The 16,226-nt window shown below is 38.1% G+C and overlaps 1 protein-coding gene across 7 annotated transcripts in view; it reads right to left on the bottom strand.

Annotated features, from left to right (window-relative positions):
• The window catches only part of EGFL7 (EGF like domain multiple 7), a 126,930-nt gene that overhangs the window by 76,200 nt on the left and 34,504 nt on the right, over positions 1-16,226 (bottom strand). For 3 of the 7 annotated variants that reach the window (XM_044058517.1, XM_044058509.1, XM_044058514.1), the window contains exons 3-4: positions 2,507-2,611; positions 749-931 (exon numbers count right to left, since the gene is read on the bottom strand). In XM_044058517.1, the coding sequence (XP_043914452.1) occupies positions 749-828 (80 nt within the window). In that variant the 5' untranslated portion in view covers positions 829-931; positions 2,507-2,611. Of the gene's footprint in view, positions 1-748; positions 932-2,502; positions 2,612-12,052; positions 12,567-16,226 lie in introns of those variants that run through there. The other 4 variants (XM_044058515.1, XM_044058513.1, XM_044058516.1 and 1 more) reach the window with 4 other exon arrangements.

A 16,226-nucleotide genomic window follows, 5' to 3' on the forward strand; every position in this document is an offset into this window, starting at 1 on the left:
CTCACTACCTTAGTTATCCTTCCTTGGATGACAGATTGATTCCTGTCCCTGCAACAAACTTTCCCCTAAGAGAAAGCAGGGGTGAAGTAACATCTAAACCAAAGGACATTGGGGTATATAGAAATGACACCCTAATCACTGAGTGACATCTCAGTTGCATATATCTCATGGGCCACTATAACTTGAGCTTGCGATATATAAATATATATCCTCAAACTACAGTCTTCTCAAATTGAATGGTAGATTATGTCCTGATAAAATCAAATATCTTTTCCTTTAAATGATAAATTACTTCTGCAAATGTTCACACAAGTACTGAAGAAAGGTTAAAACAAAGTATTTCACTAACAGTTCACACTAATATAAGCAGAACATTTGTTAAATGTATTGCTGCTGCATTGTAATTGCACTATTGAAATAAAAACAGTTTTGCCTTATGTTTGAAGTAACACATTCTTTATAGGTAATTCTTTGAAATGAAGACTCTGGTGGCTGCTGCCACATTTGCACTAACAGCTTGAAAATATCCTACAGTTCTGTAGAAGTGGGTAGGATCTCACAGAATCATTATTTTTATATGTATTGATATTCAATGAAAAGTTTTGCAGTTATATAAGCAAGAAAGTATTAGGAAAGCAGTAAACAAATTCCATTTGATTTTGCATGGTTGCCTGCATGGAAACAGAATAAAACCCATGAATCTGTAGTTTCAAATAGTACAATATATCATATACTGCCTTGTTCTTACCCAGTGTGAAGAAAAAATCCTCTAGCATTCATAAAAAAGATCACAGCAAGCTCTGTAATTAGAAGTACAATTTTCTTCATTTCCTGTTTTTTCTTCAGTAGCTGTCTGTCAAAATCACCAATTCCTTTTCACTGCTTACTTTGGATCACACACCACTATGATATGGCCCTGCAGCAAAAGGTCCTGAAATAAAAGGACAAAAATAATGCAGTCAGTCATCTATTTGTACTTCTTTTCATTTTCATAGTTGCACAGATCACTAACCTATAACGTCTAACTTTATGAAAACCATCAATGGTATCTGCATTACTGCTAGTATTATGAATAGTCAGGTGTGTTGCATGCATATATTGCTGCCTTCATGTACCACTCCCATGACAGAAATCATGACTGTCTTTATAATGGCACTGATTATTAGTAACTACCTCACTGCTGTAGTAGTAATAATAAGCTCATAAGTTAGTGCACTAAGTTTAATCAGTATGGTCGGCTTTGGAAGACAGGTCAGGGGAGGGAAATGTGAGAAACTGAAAACTAATTATTTTCTCCTAACATACGTTTTTGAAGGATACGACATGACTAACCTTTGAATGATGCTGAATGTTTATTACAGTAGCCACAGAGAATTAGAAAGCTCTGTGACTGATGAAGAAGAAGGTGACCTTATATGAATGCAACTATATTCTCCCCATCTGACTTCACATCATGAGTTACAGGTGACAGCTCAGCCAATAGAGGGTGGGTGATGTCCCTGGAGGAGGGGTACTTCTTACTACCAGGGTGTAGTCAAGGAATTACATTTTGTACTCTCAAACTCTTATTGCTACAACCATCCCATGCACCATTAAAAAAAAATGGACACATCACTCAAAATGTTGCCACCCTCCCCCAAGCATATAATTTTCATCTGTTCCCGCTAAAACTATTAAGAATACTGTTTTTAGATTAGCAAACCGACCTGCAAGCAATCTATATACCAATTGCTGGAGGCATTAATTTAGACTTTTGCAAGACATAACATGGTCTGATGCTCAGAAAAATGTAGAGTACAAAAAGTATGCCTGGCTACACCCCTACTTGCTACCAGGGAAGGAACTAACTTTCAGGTCTGAACTGCAGAACATGGGTGAATGGGAGAGTCCCATGCCCATGTGTACTTAACTGAGGGACTGAACTTAACCAGAAAGCATGTTGGACACTGAACTCAACACAAGTGGCAAACAAGTTCTGGGGTCTGAGATCCTTATTGAAAGTGCAGGAAAGGTTACCCAGTATTGGTGAAAATACATAGTGTAATTATAAAATTAATCTAAATGAAATAAAAATCTTAATGAGGAGTCCAAAACACATAAGAGAAAGAGAGCATACTGATTATCTGCATGACACTATGGCAGTGCTGGAAACAAAATAGTAAAAGGAGATTAGTTATATAAAATTCCTGGACTGAAGGGTACTCGTGTCAATACTTGAGCAGTGTTTATTTTCAGAACTTATTCATACTTCTGCACATAGTAAGTACTTCAAATGGTCTCCAGTCTTGGATGAATGCTAACATGCTGTTACAATTTTTTTTTTCTTTTGCAAATATCTGCAAGTCTCCTCTTCGGTAACTGTTTTCCTTGGATATATCATATACATCACATACTGTGATCACAAATGACTCACAATTAAGCCTAACATCAGGTTCATGACTTGGTATGAATTCAGATTATACAATATTTGGTTCTGAAATTAACTGTTTTATCTATATGTACCTACTGTATGATTTCGGCAAGCCATTTAACCAGATAAAGTTCTGTGACTGTCCCTGAAAGCAGGCATTGCTGTCCAGTTGGCTCAGTTGCAACAGCTAAAAATGAGGTGCTAGAGGCAATAAGAAAGTGCACAAAATAAATGAGTTGTTTCAAAGTCAGCTATTGAATACTTATGCAACATTATAATCTTTTATAAAATATTTATAGCAAAAAAAATGAAAGATTTATTTTGTTTTCTTTGCTAAAAAGCTATCTAAAAGTTATAAAAATGACAGAAAACTTAGTTTGTGGGTTGTGTGCTACTGGAAGGAATCCAGAGAAAAGTCATCATAAAGGTCTTTGGAAAGAAAGGGGAAGAGATATGTCCATACACTAGTAAAACTAGAGTTCTTCTCACATGAGACAAAGGATTATGATATTATTGAAGAGAATCATGCTATGGAGATGTGAAAGGGTAATCCCACAAGAGAAACAGAAGGTGAATAGGGTCACAGGTAGCAAATTGTAGGGATTAACTACTATTAAGACTATCTAAAAATACTTTTTCACAGAGAGGGCTGTAGACCCATGGAATGGAATGGACTACAAGAATGGGTGATGAAGAGGGAATCCACTGATGCATTCAACATGTGTGGGACAGGTAGAGAAAGGGTAACAAGAAAAAGTAAAGATGGAGGTGAGGTAGAATGTTAAATGTACTTAAAAATCAGACTAGACAAGCTTAGTGTCTCCTGTCATCAAGCAAAAGTAATATAAACACGTACAGGCATAACTCATACATATTAATAAATTATGGTTTGTAGAATGAAATAATCTAAAAGTTTAACACTAACTCACTTCCATGTGAAACTGAATATTTTTGCAACACTTTAATGCAGTGTAGCTGTGAAATGAGTATTATTTTGTTCACATTATACTACATATGGCTGCTTTAATCTGCCTGCATATTTTCTTCTTGAAAGCTATACTGAACAGAGTCACAGGAGGAATATGAAACTGAGCTTTTTGAACTTCTGACCTGACTGGTCTGAGTAAAGAAATGCTCGAATCATTACTTCTCTGGCATAGTGGTGAGCTTGCTGAATTACAGCATGAGATGGGAAACACTGCTTTCCAGCCTATGTGCTCCTTGTCATTTCCTACTTAGCGAGCTAATGTAAACTATGTACATGCCCCATCAAGAGGGCAGTGGACGACATACTGTTCTAATTATAGCAAGAAAGCCGCTTTTAGCTAAGTATGAGGGGGTAGTTACTGTGTCATCTGCAATAAAAATTCAGCATTAACCACTGCAAAAAGGATGATGAATGCATGAAGTGAAATGCTTAAAGGGGATAGCTTTTTATAAACTAATAGACTATTCAATTGGGCTGGGAGCCAGTTTAAAGTAACCTTTGACATGTGACAGATGAACTGACAATAAGCAGCTTTCAACATGTTGTGTAGTAGCCCCATAACGCAGGGATAATTAGAAGAGAATACCCTAGGTAATGTGAAAGATGCTCTTATATGAAGTTAGAAAATTCACCCTTTTACAAAAGCTACATATCCTAGATCTATCACTTGCTATACATCCTTATTTTCAATTTGCACTTGTCATTATCATAAACATTTGTGTAAACAGCTTGGATAGCTATTTAATTTTCCTGGGAAACTAGCCTAAAATGGAATTTGTTCCCTAAAGCTCATTGTGTGTGTGTGTGTGGGGGGGGGGGGGCATGCAGCTGATGACAAAATAACCATTTATAACTCCACTCCACTTTGCATCAGACTGGCACTCCAACTTTAGGAATTAAACAGACCACTTAAAAATAAATAACATAAAATCTCTGGGAATGTTACTGAAAAATAAAGTTGTGCTGGTTCCCGGTTAAAAATAATGTGTTATCCAGACAGACTGAAGGTCCTGTACCAATAATGCAGTATATATTATGATAATAACTGGTACATATGGGGGATGAATACATGTGGGAATTAAAATTAGAAGTTAACATAACATGGTGTTGTCTGCGACATCAGACTTTAGCCAAGTATGTAAATGAACAATTTTGTATTTACAGTTTTTATGCTCAGCCTCCAAACCTGTCACTCTGACTGCTTGATGCTGCTTCTCTGTTTATAAATCCCCTTTCACTCATTAATTCCTGATGATCAGAGTAAGAGCCTAAGTGATGTGATATAGAGTATTTCTGTAGTCTATCTCGTATCTTCCTCCATGTCTCATAGTCTTGACCAACAGGCTGGCATGTGTAATAGCCATTCCTCTCAGCTGTCCATAATTTCTCAGAATGACCAGATTTCTGCTTGTTATTTTCAGTCTGTTCCTCACAAAATCTGTGAGGTTTTTTTTGGCAAACCATTGAGGACTGCAGTCACTAAACAGTAACAAACTTTAACTTTTAGACTTCATATATTTCAGAAATCGCCTCACAGTTAGACGTTGCCCGTTCGATTCTCAGTTAGAGCGTCTTCTGTGTGGCGACATGCGTGAACGGGCGTTCCTTCGTTGAAGGTTGTGCGTTAGGCCCAGCAAGCCAGCATGTAAAACTCTACTGCCAATCATTAGCGGACCGGAGTTCCGCTGTGGCGACCCCTAACTGGGAAAAGCCAAAAGACAGTGTGACATGCTATTACAAAAACCTGTTATTTTAGCAAATGTATATGTTTATAAGAGCATTTTTTTTTTAAATCTACCTCTATTTTTGTATCTTTAATCTCCAACCATTACTTTTGGCTTTGTCCTTGATTCTGTGGCAAAAGCCCCAACCAACAGGCTGGCATGTGTAATGGCCCCTGTCCAACAGGCTGGATCAGTCATATTACCACACCCTAAAGTTGTTGTAAGTTGACCCCCCCCCCCCAATCCATTATGTATCTTAAATTGCAATTCTTCTTTGTTTCACTGGTGGTATTGTGTCAGTGAAATAGTGAGCATGTTGACCTGCCCTCCAAGGAGACACACCAGTCACTGCTCATTCTTCCATTCTTCTTGACTGGCCATGGGATACCCACAGCGCTACTGAATCACTAAAATCAGAAATAGCTTGTTTTGGCTCTATCTGGCTGGCTAATGTACTCAGCATTTATAGTGCATTACGGAACAAAAAAAGTAGCTCAATCCTACCTTTGCAAGGAATTTCAAAGACTTAAATTTATCATAAACAGCTTATTCTAAACAGTCTGTGTTTCAGGAACATGGAGTGCCCACATTTCTTCCATTAATGCCTACAGCTGTCTGTGCATTCCTACCATTAATAAGTTTATTTTGCTTAAATTAAGAGAAAACCACACTGGAACTTGTAATAGCATATTTTTTACTGAAAATGAATGGTGATTTACAGACAGATGTACAGTATGCCATCATTCCAATTTCACTAGCCTAAATGCAACTTCCATCTCTGGAAATTCTCAATAGGATTTTACAAAGTACAAATAGTATTATTACAATGATTGTTTGTCTTGCAATAAAGCCATGTAGTAACTGACACATATAGACTTCTCTAAGAGGGAAAACAACCAGGAATTTCTAATCTGTTTGTTAAATTCAGGTGCAACTGCACCCCCGAACACACATACACATATATGGCATTTGCTGTATATTGCACACATGCTGAATATGAAAGGCAAAGGTGTTATGCACAGACATTCTAATGATAAAATTAAGTCTTATTCAGGTATCTTGCAAGACACATAAACGTACATATATACATTTTTATTGTCCCTGATATACTGTTTTAATTTAATGTATACCACTTGTTACCTCAGATTTCACCTGTGCAACACCTACAAATGACATATGTTGAATTGTGAAAGAGAATTCATCCACATCTAGCTAAATGTACTTGCAAACAGCCCATGAAAATTAGTAACAATCTGAATATTTGAAAGTGTCAGTATATATATATATATATATATATGTATATATATATATATATATAAACATATATATATATATATATAAACATATATATATATATATATAAACATATATATATATATATATATATATATATATATATATATATATATATATATATATATATATATATATATACAGATATATACCGGCATTATTAGCAGATACAAACACACACATATGTATATATAAAGAGAGAGAGAGAGAGAGACAGAGCAGCATGGTAGCACAGTGGAGAGCATTGTTACCTCACTGCAAGAGGTTCTCCGGTTTGATTCTTGGTTGGGGTGTCTTCTGTGCAGAGTATTCATGTCCTCTCTGTGTTTGTATGGTTTTCTCCCACATTCCAAAGACATGCAGTAGGTGGACTGGACACTCTAAATTGGTCATAGGTATGAGTGTGAATGTGGGTGCATGGTACAAAAGAACAGCTGTTGCATGGCTAGCCACCCAATGGTGTGAACATCGGCTTAGATGATTGTCACTGTTGAAGTCATACCCTGATCCCATTTGCAAAAATGGGAAAAGCGGTTGTGGATGGATATGTGTGTGTGTATGTATGTATATATATATATATATATATATATATATATATATATATATATAATTACAAAAATTAATGTAAATTAGGACTCAGGTGTTCCATGTCCTCTCACTGTAAGTCTGGTTATATCCCACTGGTATCTTTTCTGACACCCCAGTGCAATTGCTGTATGACTCCACTATATTTTGTAGAGATGTGCATTACAGCCATGTCCATAGTACTTATTTATTCTTACAGTTTAGTAGCAAGATAAATCTCAGTGTCCCACTGAGACAAAAAATATATTTTTATATGCCAGGTCCTCCGAGGTCCAGTAAGAATGTAGGAACAGCATGTATGCATGTGTTTGTATGTATTTATGAAACGGATGTAGAAAGAATAGACAATCTAATGCGCTAACAGGAGTATGTAAAATACATTTCGTACACATGGAAAAATAACTTCCCAAACAAATAACTAAAAGAAGAATCATGCTATTTTATAATTACAGTAATTTATACTGTGAAATACACTGAGCAGATATTATGGTATACCCATTGAATATGTGTTACTGTGCATGTGCGCAGACATGTTTGTGTAGGATGTGTATGTATTTTCTAATGGTCAGTGATGTGCCAGTAATTGTTTACTACCATTTTCTGCAGAGAAACTATACCAAGTCTGACTTCTGTGGTAGAAAACATACAGCTGCTGGACTTCATACATAATGTAAATATCATTTGTTGCAATGACTTGCGCTGTCATTTTCATGTATGCTTTACAAACTTCTTTTATATGAAAAAATGTATGAAAGTCACAGGCTTGTAGCTGATTAACGAGAGGAGTGTGGATCAGTCTCTCTTTGTCCTTGTCGGCTAAGCCCAACTTCATGTTACTGTCTGTGCTGATGTTGAAAATATTCACAGAATACTGAAGTTAAAACAAACATTGTAATTCTGTGGTGATATGGTGGGGACAATGACATTTGTCACTTGCAGGCACCTAACATGTAAATAATGAACAAGGGTAAGACAAAACATTTAGTTTTCAATTTGGAACCTGCAAAAAAGCACACAAAAGAATTTTTATCTAAAGAATGGACTGACTATTAGGATTTGGGCAACTTCTGAAATTTAATAGCAATTCCCCTTCTTGAAGTAATGTGTGGTGACTGATTTGAAGAAGAGGGTGGTACTGGATGGAGGCATCCAATGTGCTGACATTTCAAGAAAAGGACAGCAGTATGCCTCTAGAAAGGCCTTTGAAAGGGTTATGGCATAAAAGGCAATACCTAAGGCCATATAAAATTCTTCTAACATCACCAAAGTTTATGTTAGCTCCATTTAAGGGAACTAAGCACATGGAATAGGTTACTCAGTGTAATAAAAACTGTTAATATTGATTTTGTATGATGGTCAGTCTGTGACAAACATGACAAAGTGTATGGCCTGGCTTCTTGCATCTGTTATCTGTCAGGAACAGAAGAAGTGCATTACTGTGACGAAACCCATGTAGCAATGAGACACGTATCTGAATCATGAGAATACCTGAGTAGCTGGAATGGTATCACCTTTATAGGTTTTGTACTGGTGCAACAGTAATACAAAGTAGATAGCAGATTTGAAAACATCACTCCAGATACCTATCTCTTCTCTTGCTAGCAACTGTCTTGAGTGTTGAATGTTACTCATTTAAGGGCAAAGTTTTAAAGAAGGTATGATAAAAGGTGCACTTATATGAATTAGTTTACAATGTATATGATGACGCTCTTCCTTGATATACATATAGGACTATGCTGACTTTGTAAGTCTCACTAAAAGTCAATAAGCTGAGGTCAAAAGGTAATGCGGGTTCATAACTATGAGAGAACATTACAAAACACAGTTGTTTGGGTACATTTTAATTTGGCACTGTCAATTACCAGTATTTAAAAATCTTCAAGCACAAGTTATATTTTTTAAAAAATATTCAGAAATAAGACTGACAGTGCTAAGCATTCCATTTACCATTACTGTTCCAGCAGACTAAGTTATCTAAATTATTCTGCTGTATGCTCATGCATAAGCTTTTTCATTATCCTGCAGGATACCCAAAGGTCTAAACAATGGGCAGCAGCAGAAGATGCTACTCAAGACAGTTAGTGTAATGATAGAAATAAATTGTAGTTTTGGCTCCCTGTAGCTGACTGTCAGCTGATCCCAATTTCTCTCCTTGTACAACAGGGTTCTACTGGACCCGACTTAGTCTCACCTGGACTATACCTGACCCGTGTCTGGGGTAGATGAGGAGATCAAGGACCCTGAGCTGTATCACACTGCTGTCGGGGAGTGTTTTCTGTCTGTGTTTCCTCACTACTAAGAATACCCAGTACCACCCTTTGGGTGGGACATGCAACGGGCACCAGTGGTAAACCACCCCTCACTTCCAGAAGTGTGCTGTTAGCAGTATGCCATAACCAACCCCAGGATGCACGTCATAGTTGTTTTCCCTGTCTCCAGTAGGGAATCAAACCATCCCAGAATATCTCAAGCTCTCTTTATAGATTTAACTTGTGCCTTTGACCTTCTGAACCATCCCATCTTTCTCAGTCACATGACAGACACTAGAATAAGCTCAACATCCTCATCCTGATCTCACAGCTTCCCCAATGACAGGACCTTTAGGATTAAGATTGGTTAATCCCTATCCTCAGAAGCTGTAGTTATGAAAAGAGTACCACAATAGTCCATCATTGCCTCCTTTCTCTCTTCCACTTCATCAATAAACTTCCCCTCAAACTATCTTACATCTCTCTTACCTTGCACACTGACAACGTGGTTACACACAGATCTAGCCACCTCAAATCAAACCATTTTCAACATAGCCTTGTCACTCTCTGTTCCTGGCTCATTTCTAAAAAAAAATACTGCTAAATTCCAGTAAAGCAAAATCCATGATTGTTAGTACTCACAAAAAATATCAAACGTCTCCACCTCCCATCACATAAATGATCAAAGCAATCTCTCAGCTGAAACCACAACATTATTCAAATAACAAGGCATTTGGCTGGAACAAACATTACATTTTTCTTATGATATTTAAAACAAAACATCTAAATGTAACCATGCACTCTTCTGGGCCTGTAAGATCTCCCACTTCTTTTTACCACTTGCATGAACAGGTCAGGGAATCCTCTTTGCCTATGTTGGGCATGAACTGCCAATGATTGCTGCAGTTTCTTGTAAACATATGACATGCCTCAAGTCAATTTCCAACAAAATATGCAATTTTATCACTAACTTCTCAAGATAAAAACATCACTGCCAAGCAGTCAAAATTAAGTCGTGGCCTCTAATAAAATGACCAAACTATTGAATTCATTTCTTCATGAGCTTCTGCATCTTTATGCCTTCACATCCCTTACTGCCAAACTGACCACAGTCACTCCTTCCTACAACCTCCAAGCGTGCTCACAGTCAGGTTCTATTCTACAAACACAAGGAGCTAAGCTACATTGTTCTAACCAAAGCTTTTCCATCTTAGCACCCAGACTTTGGGATTCTCTTCTAAACATCCTAGAAGAGCTCATTAATCACATTACATTCAGACCCCAACTTCAATAAACTAACCAAAATGCCAAGACAGATGTTTTACTAATAATCATATCACTAACACCCTGCACACCCCAACACAAAGATTTTAGTTAATTGTGACTTAGCTGTTACTACTCCCAGTTTGATAGATGAACATATACATAATGTGAAAAAGGTTACCATCTGCCCCTGTTTGCACAGAACAATCTCTATATGGGAAATTGTCTCCTGTGTGTGTGTGTGTGTGTGTGTGTGTGTGGTGGGGGGGGACTACAATGGCAAATGTACTTACATTTGTAGGACAAGAGATATTTCTAAACTTTTCTTTAGTAGCATAAAACAATTATTTTGTATTTAAACCATCTAAATATTATGTATAACAACACAAGTAACTCAAATACTGCAAGAATAAGCTTTTATTTTGGCAAAAAGTGAAGTTATGTCCTTTACACTGGCCATGGGTATGCTTTGTCCTGCAAAATCTTACGTTTCTGCAAAAAAGTCTCACAGTGGGCATTAGAAAGGGTGGCAACCCTAAACCTAAATAGACTCTGTTTTGACACAAGCTTTGTTTCAACTGTAAATAACATATATTGCTTTTTTATATGGCCACTGCATTTTGTACAGTGAACGAAAGTAAGCATGGTACGTGAAGAGAACGAGTGTGGAATGGGAGAGATTGTTTTACAAAACCTGGGAAATCTGTATCAAATTCAAGTTAAAAAAACTAATAAACGGGAGTTTAAAATTAAAGTCTACCCATAGGAAATCCCGCATTTACAAAATGAAGTTGGACAATGAATGTAAATATGTACTTCATTCTGTCGTCACGTTACCGTAAATGGTACACAATTCATTCTGCTATCCTATTGATCTGTTTAAGGTAAAATAGTTCCTAACCTTTTTAATCAATGAAAACCGTAGTCATTGTCTTCACCTTTTTGACAATCTGGCCATCAACCGCTAGGTGTAGCTGCATTCTATACAAAACTTTCAGTGGCGAGAAGTAATGTAGAATCTACTTTTAAAGTGGCGTTGAATGGGCCCTTTGAGGATTAACAAGTAATGTTTGAGCCCATTAGTAATATAACAGAAGCAGTACAACTCCTGCACAGACTGGCAAGAAGTCATCATGCATGGTGAATAATGTAAGCCATATGTATTGCTTTTTTATTGAACATTCTCAATTCAAACCAGGTCAAGTTTGATGCTAATGCAAAACTCAGTTTAGCTTGCAATGAACATGATGCTAAGTAAAATTGTATGATTCCACCTTTACTGAGGCAAGTGGTATTTTGAGATACAGGACTCCCCTGTTCTACCTCGTCCCTAAAGAGTGAGGACCGATTTTCTGTGGTGTATAGAGGGTATGTGTATTCAGTAGATGAACTGATTCATCTGTGCCATCTCCTGGGATAACTGCTACCCATGAACTCCGCTGGAACACCTGGGCGTTGAAAATGCAGCAGGTCGTTAACCCGAGATGTGTCTTGCCCTGACAATTCAGGTGTATAAAGAGGGGACAGTAAGTAACCTTACCAGCGTAAGCAAGTCCGAAGATATGGGCAGCTGTTTTGCAGTAGAAATGCGTTTTCAAATTAAGTACCAACACGAACGGAGCCAAAACTTCCAAACAGTGTAAATCGATTCAAACCAGAAATCCAAGGTTAATACTGGTAACAATGTCAAATCGTGAACCGGTAGATGAAATCTTACGAGCACGTATGATTACTGCAGAGTAATTTAAAGTTGCCTTTTCGGAATAATAACCGCAAGCGCTAGCAAATAACTGGTGATAACATCATTCCACAGCAGCAAACTGACAGTAGTAGACACCGAGGCCAACAGTGATGGTTTTAAACCGGTAAGTTTTCGTTTTGACAGGTGAGTCCCCTCCCGCTTTACTATATCAGGGATCAGCTTTACACCCCCTCCCCAACATATGTATAAACACAAATGCATTAACACAACAGCTATCCAATACTCTCTCCTGTCAGCAGGGACTTTCCTTTCCCTCCCAGCAGTTGGTAGGAAAAACTGCAGTCAAATGCCCTTCCCTTCCCCACCATAAAATGATATACTACTCAGTGGATGCAATTTGGAAATCTCTTGTTCCCTGGAAAAATTCTCCTCGAGCAGCCCTAATGTAAAAGGCGGTAAATCCTCCTGGGAGGAGCACTGTGATGTACAAACACAAGCAACGGTTTGACTGGAAAAGGCTTCACTTGGCTTCAGTTTTTGTTCTGTGTACTGGATTTTGTTCATGTGGGTGTCTGATGGGCTTTAGTTATTATATTTTCTTGTATTGTTTTCTGACGTGCTAATGGATGTGTGGAATATTTTTAAGAGGGGCACTATCCTGTCCAAAAATCGCTTTACAACAATGGTTGAAATGTAAACGCTTCACTTGCTACGAAGCTGTTTGTAGTTGTCCTATTCTTTCAGTAAAATGTCACTTCAACGTTAACCGTACTTAAATGTATGTATTTTTCTGTAATATTTATTCATATGGTAAGAAAAGTCCTTGACAGTCGTTTGGAAAACGTCTCGTTTTTAAACGCAGAACTGGGTGGTTTTACGGTTGTTAGTGCCCTCTAAAATCTTTAAGATTACTTAATATACTAAGAGATGTATTAGATACACAGCTGTGTGCTAACATAAACGTATTACACTGGGTTCCCTAAACCTTTGAATTGTAGCGCACACAATTTAGTGTTTGTTGTAAGTCTTGTGCAGACTGATTATTCCTTGAAATAGATGCCCTTGTTTGTAGTGCAATGGAGCGCGTTGGTAATGCCCCGAAACCGGGAAAATGACAACTTTGTAGTGAATGGAGCGCCATAACTATGTGCCGATTTTGGAAAAAGACAAACTGGTCAAGCGGTTCTCTAGCTTCAGATCCGATCGTAACCGCGCTTAGTGTGTGGGTGTAACAACTGTCACCCCCATTACGATCGGGTCTTACACTAGGAATTAACAAAGGAAAGTGCTGGCTGGAAGAGAAAAAAAATGTTTTGTTTATGCCTAATCTCCTTGCCACTGACTCAACTAATCCTAAATTTGATGCATATTTTTGCCCTGTCCATCGTGTGTTTTTTTTATTAGCAGGTAAATCATTGAAGATTCCTGTCAGTCAAAACTGCCAAAGTTAACAGTTTCTTCATAGGTTCATAAATTAGTACTAGGCTAACTTCCCTTTATCATGATCTGATTATTCGGAAAAAAATGCATTTTGATGCAATGTTGTATTAACATTTTAAGTAGATTAGAGGAATATTTAAAAACTGTCTCATATTTTCATCCTCTGCCCCCCACCCCCTTAATTAGATACTGTAAGGTGAAAGGTGTGCTGCTGTCTGACAGCGCTACCTCAGTGCTTAACTGGCTTTCCAAGCTGGTAAAAAAATTTGCACATTTTTCTATAACTGGTAGTACATGGAGCAGATTAAGCTCCATGGGATCATAGGAGATTACTAGGCTATCGACCCTGAGGTCATTTCAAGCTTAGCTGTTTCATCCCAGTGTAATGCCATATAAATGTTAGTTAATACACAATATTGCATTTAATGACTGCCAAAGTCCAAGAGGTTTGCGGGGCTATTCCTGGTAAGAATTTGCAATGCCCCATCCCCTCATCTAGTTTCCTTTTAAACAGTGTCACAGAGGTGCTCTGTTTCACTTGAATAGGTAGCTTCTTCCAAAGAAGTGGCAGTCACTGGGAGATAAATCTGTCCCTCCAGAATGTCCTGTTTAAGTCGCAGGCCACATTTAGGTCCCTGGAACGTTTAAGTTCTGTGTGCAGAAGCTAGCCTAAAATGGTGAAGCACAGAACTGGCAGTGGGAGCCTATTGTTACAAATCACAGGTACTTTCAATAACTGTCTGTTAATGGGGGTAAGCATTCTTTAAGTTTATTGTGACCACAGAGTCATCCTGGAAGAGCAAGGACAGGAATTTCTGCGACGTAAGCATTTTGAATTTTGGGATGTTGAGAAACCTGTTTAGGTTTGAGAGGTCCAAGATGAGTCTCAGACTGAGCTCTTTTCTTTGGACTGGAAAAATCCTTCAGTAGAAGCCTTTCACTTCTTGTTCTGTAGGAACAGGCTTAACTGATCCTTGTTGAAGTAGCTTTCTAAGGATAGGTGTTGAGACTTTCCTGCTCTTTTGGTGAATCTGGAATTCCCAAAAAAAGTGTGGAATTTCTTTGAATTGAATATAGTACCCCGTCCCTAGTATGCTGAGGACCCTTTGGTCTCTGCTGATGGATTTCCACTGGTTTAAGGAGAAAGAGAGTCTTCTTGTTAGACTTCTGGGAGAGGTGGAAAGGGGTGGTCACAATTGCTCTCTGTGCTGAGTGGATTCCTTCAAGCCGCTGCCTTTTGAGATTGTTCTGTTCACCATCTCCATCTCTTAGACTGTCATGTTTTTTTTTGTTTTTTTTTACTATGGGGAGGCCTCCCCTTGTCTTGTCTAGGTGGGAAAGGCCAATGTTTTGAAAGGTAGATCCTGCTGTACCTTGGAGTTGGAGACAGATAAAATTCTTTCACAGTTGTAATTTGCTTCCCTTTATTGTCCAGTTTCTCAAAAACGTGTTCAAGTTTTGGACCAAAAAGGAATTCCTTGTCCAATAGGGCATTTAGTAGATCAGCCTTTACTTGATCTGACAGGGACTGGATCTTGAGCCGTGTATGTCTGCAGATATCAGAACCTGTGGCAATTGCTCTGCAGAAGCATCTAAGGTATCACAGCCACATTTTAAGGAACATCTAGAGATGTGTAGAGCTTCTCTGGCCTGAATTTCCTTGGATAAGGTTCTATCCATAATAGAGTCTACCTTAGCAGAAGAGTGTGTGTCACCTGAGTCTGAGTAAGTTTGAGGCAGTAAGTGTTCAGAGCAAGACAGTTCATCCTCATCCCTAGAGCTAGAGGAACATTTCTCTTCCTGAAAAGTTACTTCCCTAGTCCTTTTCAGATGGAGAGGTCTCAGAAATGGATGAATGAGATGGCTGTCAAGATTTCATGAAAATCATAAACCCCTCTGCTATTTTAAGGAGTTCTAGGTCTTCATTCTACATACAGGTTGTCACAAGCGGTGGCAAAGCAGAAGAAGTGATTTACTTTGGTTGTTTGTTTTATAGGGGTGACTGAAGGATGCAGTCATCTGAGCGTAACTTCAGTTGTGATTTTGATAGTCAGGAAAGACAAGGAGTTTCCCTCAATACACACATTGCGAACATCAGAAGCTAAGACCTACAGAGTAATCTCCGATCCAACCAACATATGAACTGTGCTGGCACTGAAAGGTAGGCTGGAAACCAAGGCAGCCTCCCAAGGGAGGCACAGAGTGTTCAGCCCTAGAAGTCACCAGACCAAGGGGCTGCAAAGATGCCTCATCTAAGTCGGTCTACTTAGGAATGGTAGTTGGAGCTTTTTCAGACATGTCAGGGTCCTTAGCCTTTTTGTCTTTCCTTTTTTTTTTTTTGAATGAAGCTAGTGGATGCCAGAGTCTACGTAGGCTCTAAGGTAGTAGTAAATTATGACGAGTATTATCAACATGTATATCTAATAACATGGCAGGAGATGCTCTGTTCTCAAATGTAGTTGGAAAGTATTGGAACCAACTCCCCCATGAACTTACATCACTGTTTATTTACACTTTTTAAACACAATCTGAAACTCTATCTTAAAACCCATTGGTTATGTCCCTGTACAAA

Source organism: Protopterus annectens, chromosome 16.part0, assembly GCF_019279795.1.
Source record: "Protopterus annectens isolate FY-2018-M chromosome 16.part0, PAN1.0, whole genome shotgun sequence".
NCBI lineage: Eukaryota > Metazoa > Chordata > Ceratodontiformes > Protopteridae > Protopterus > Protopterus annectens.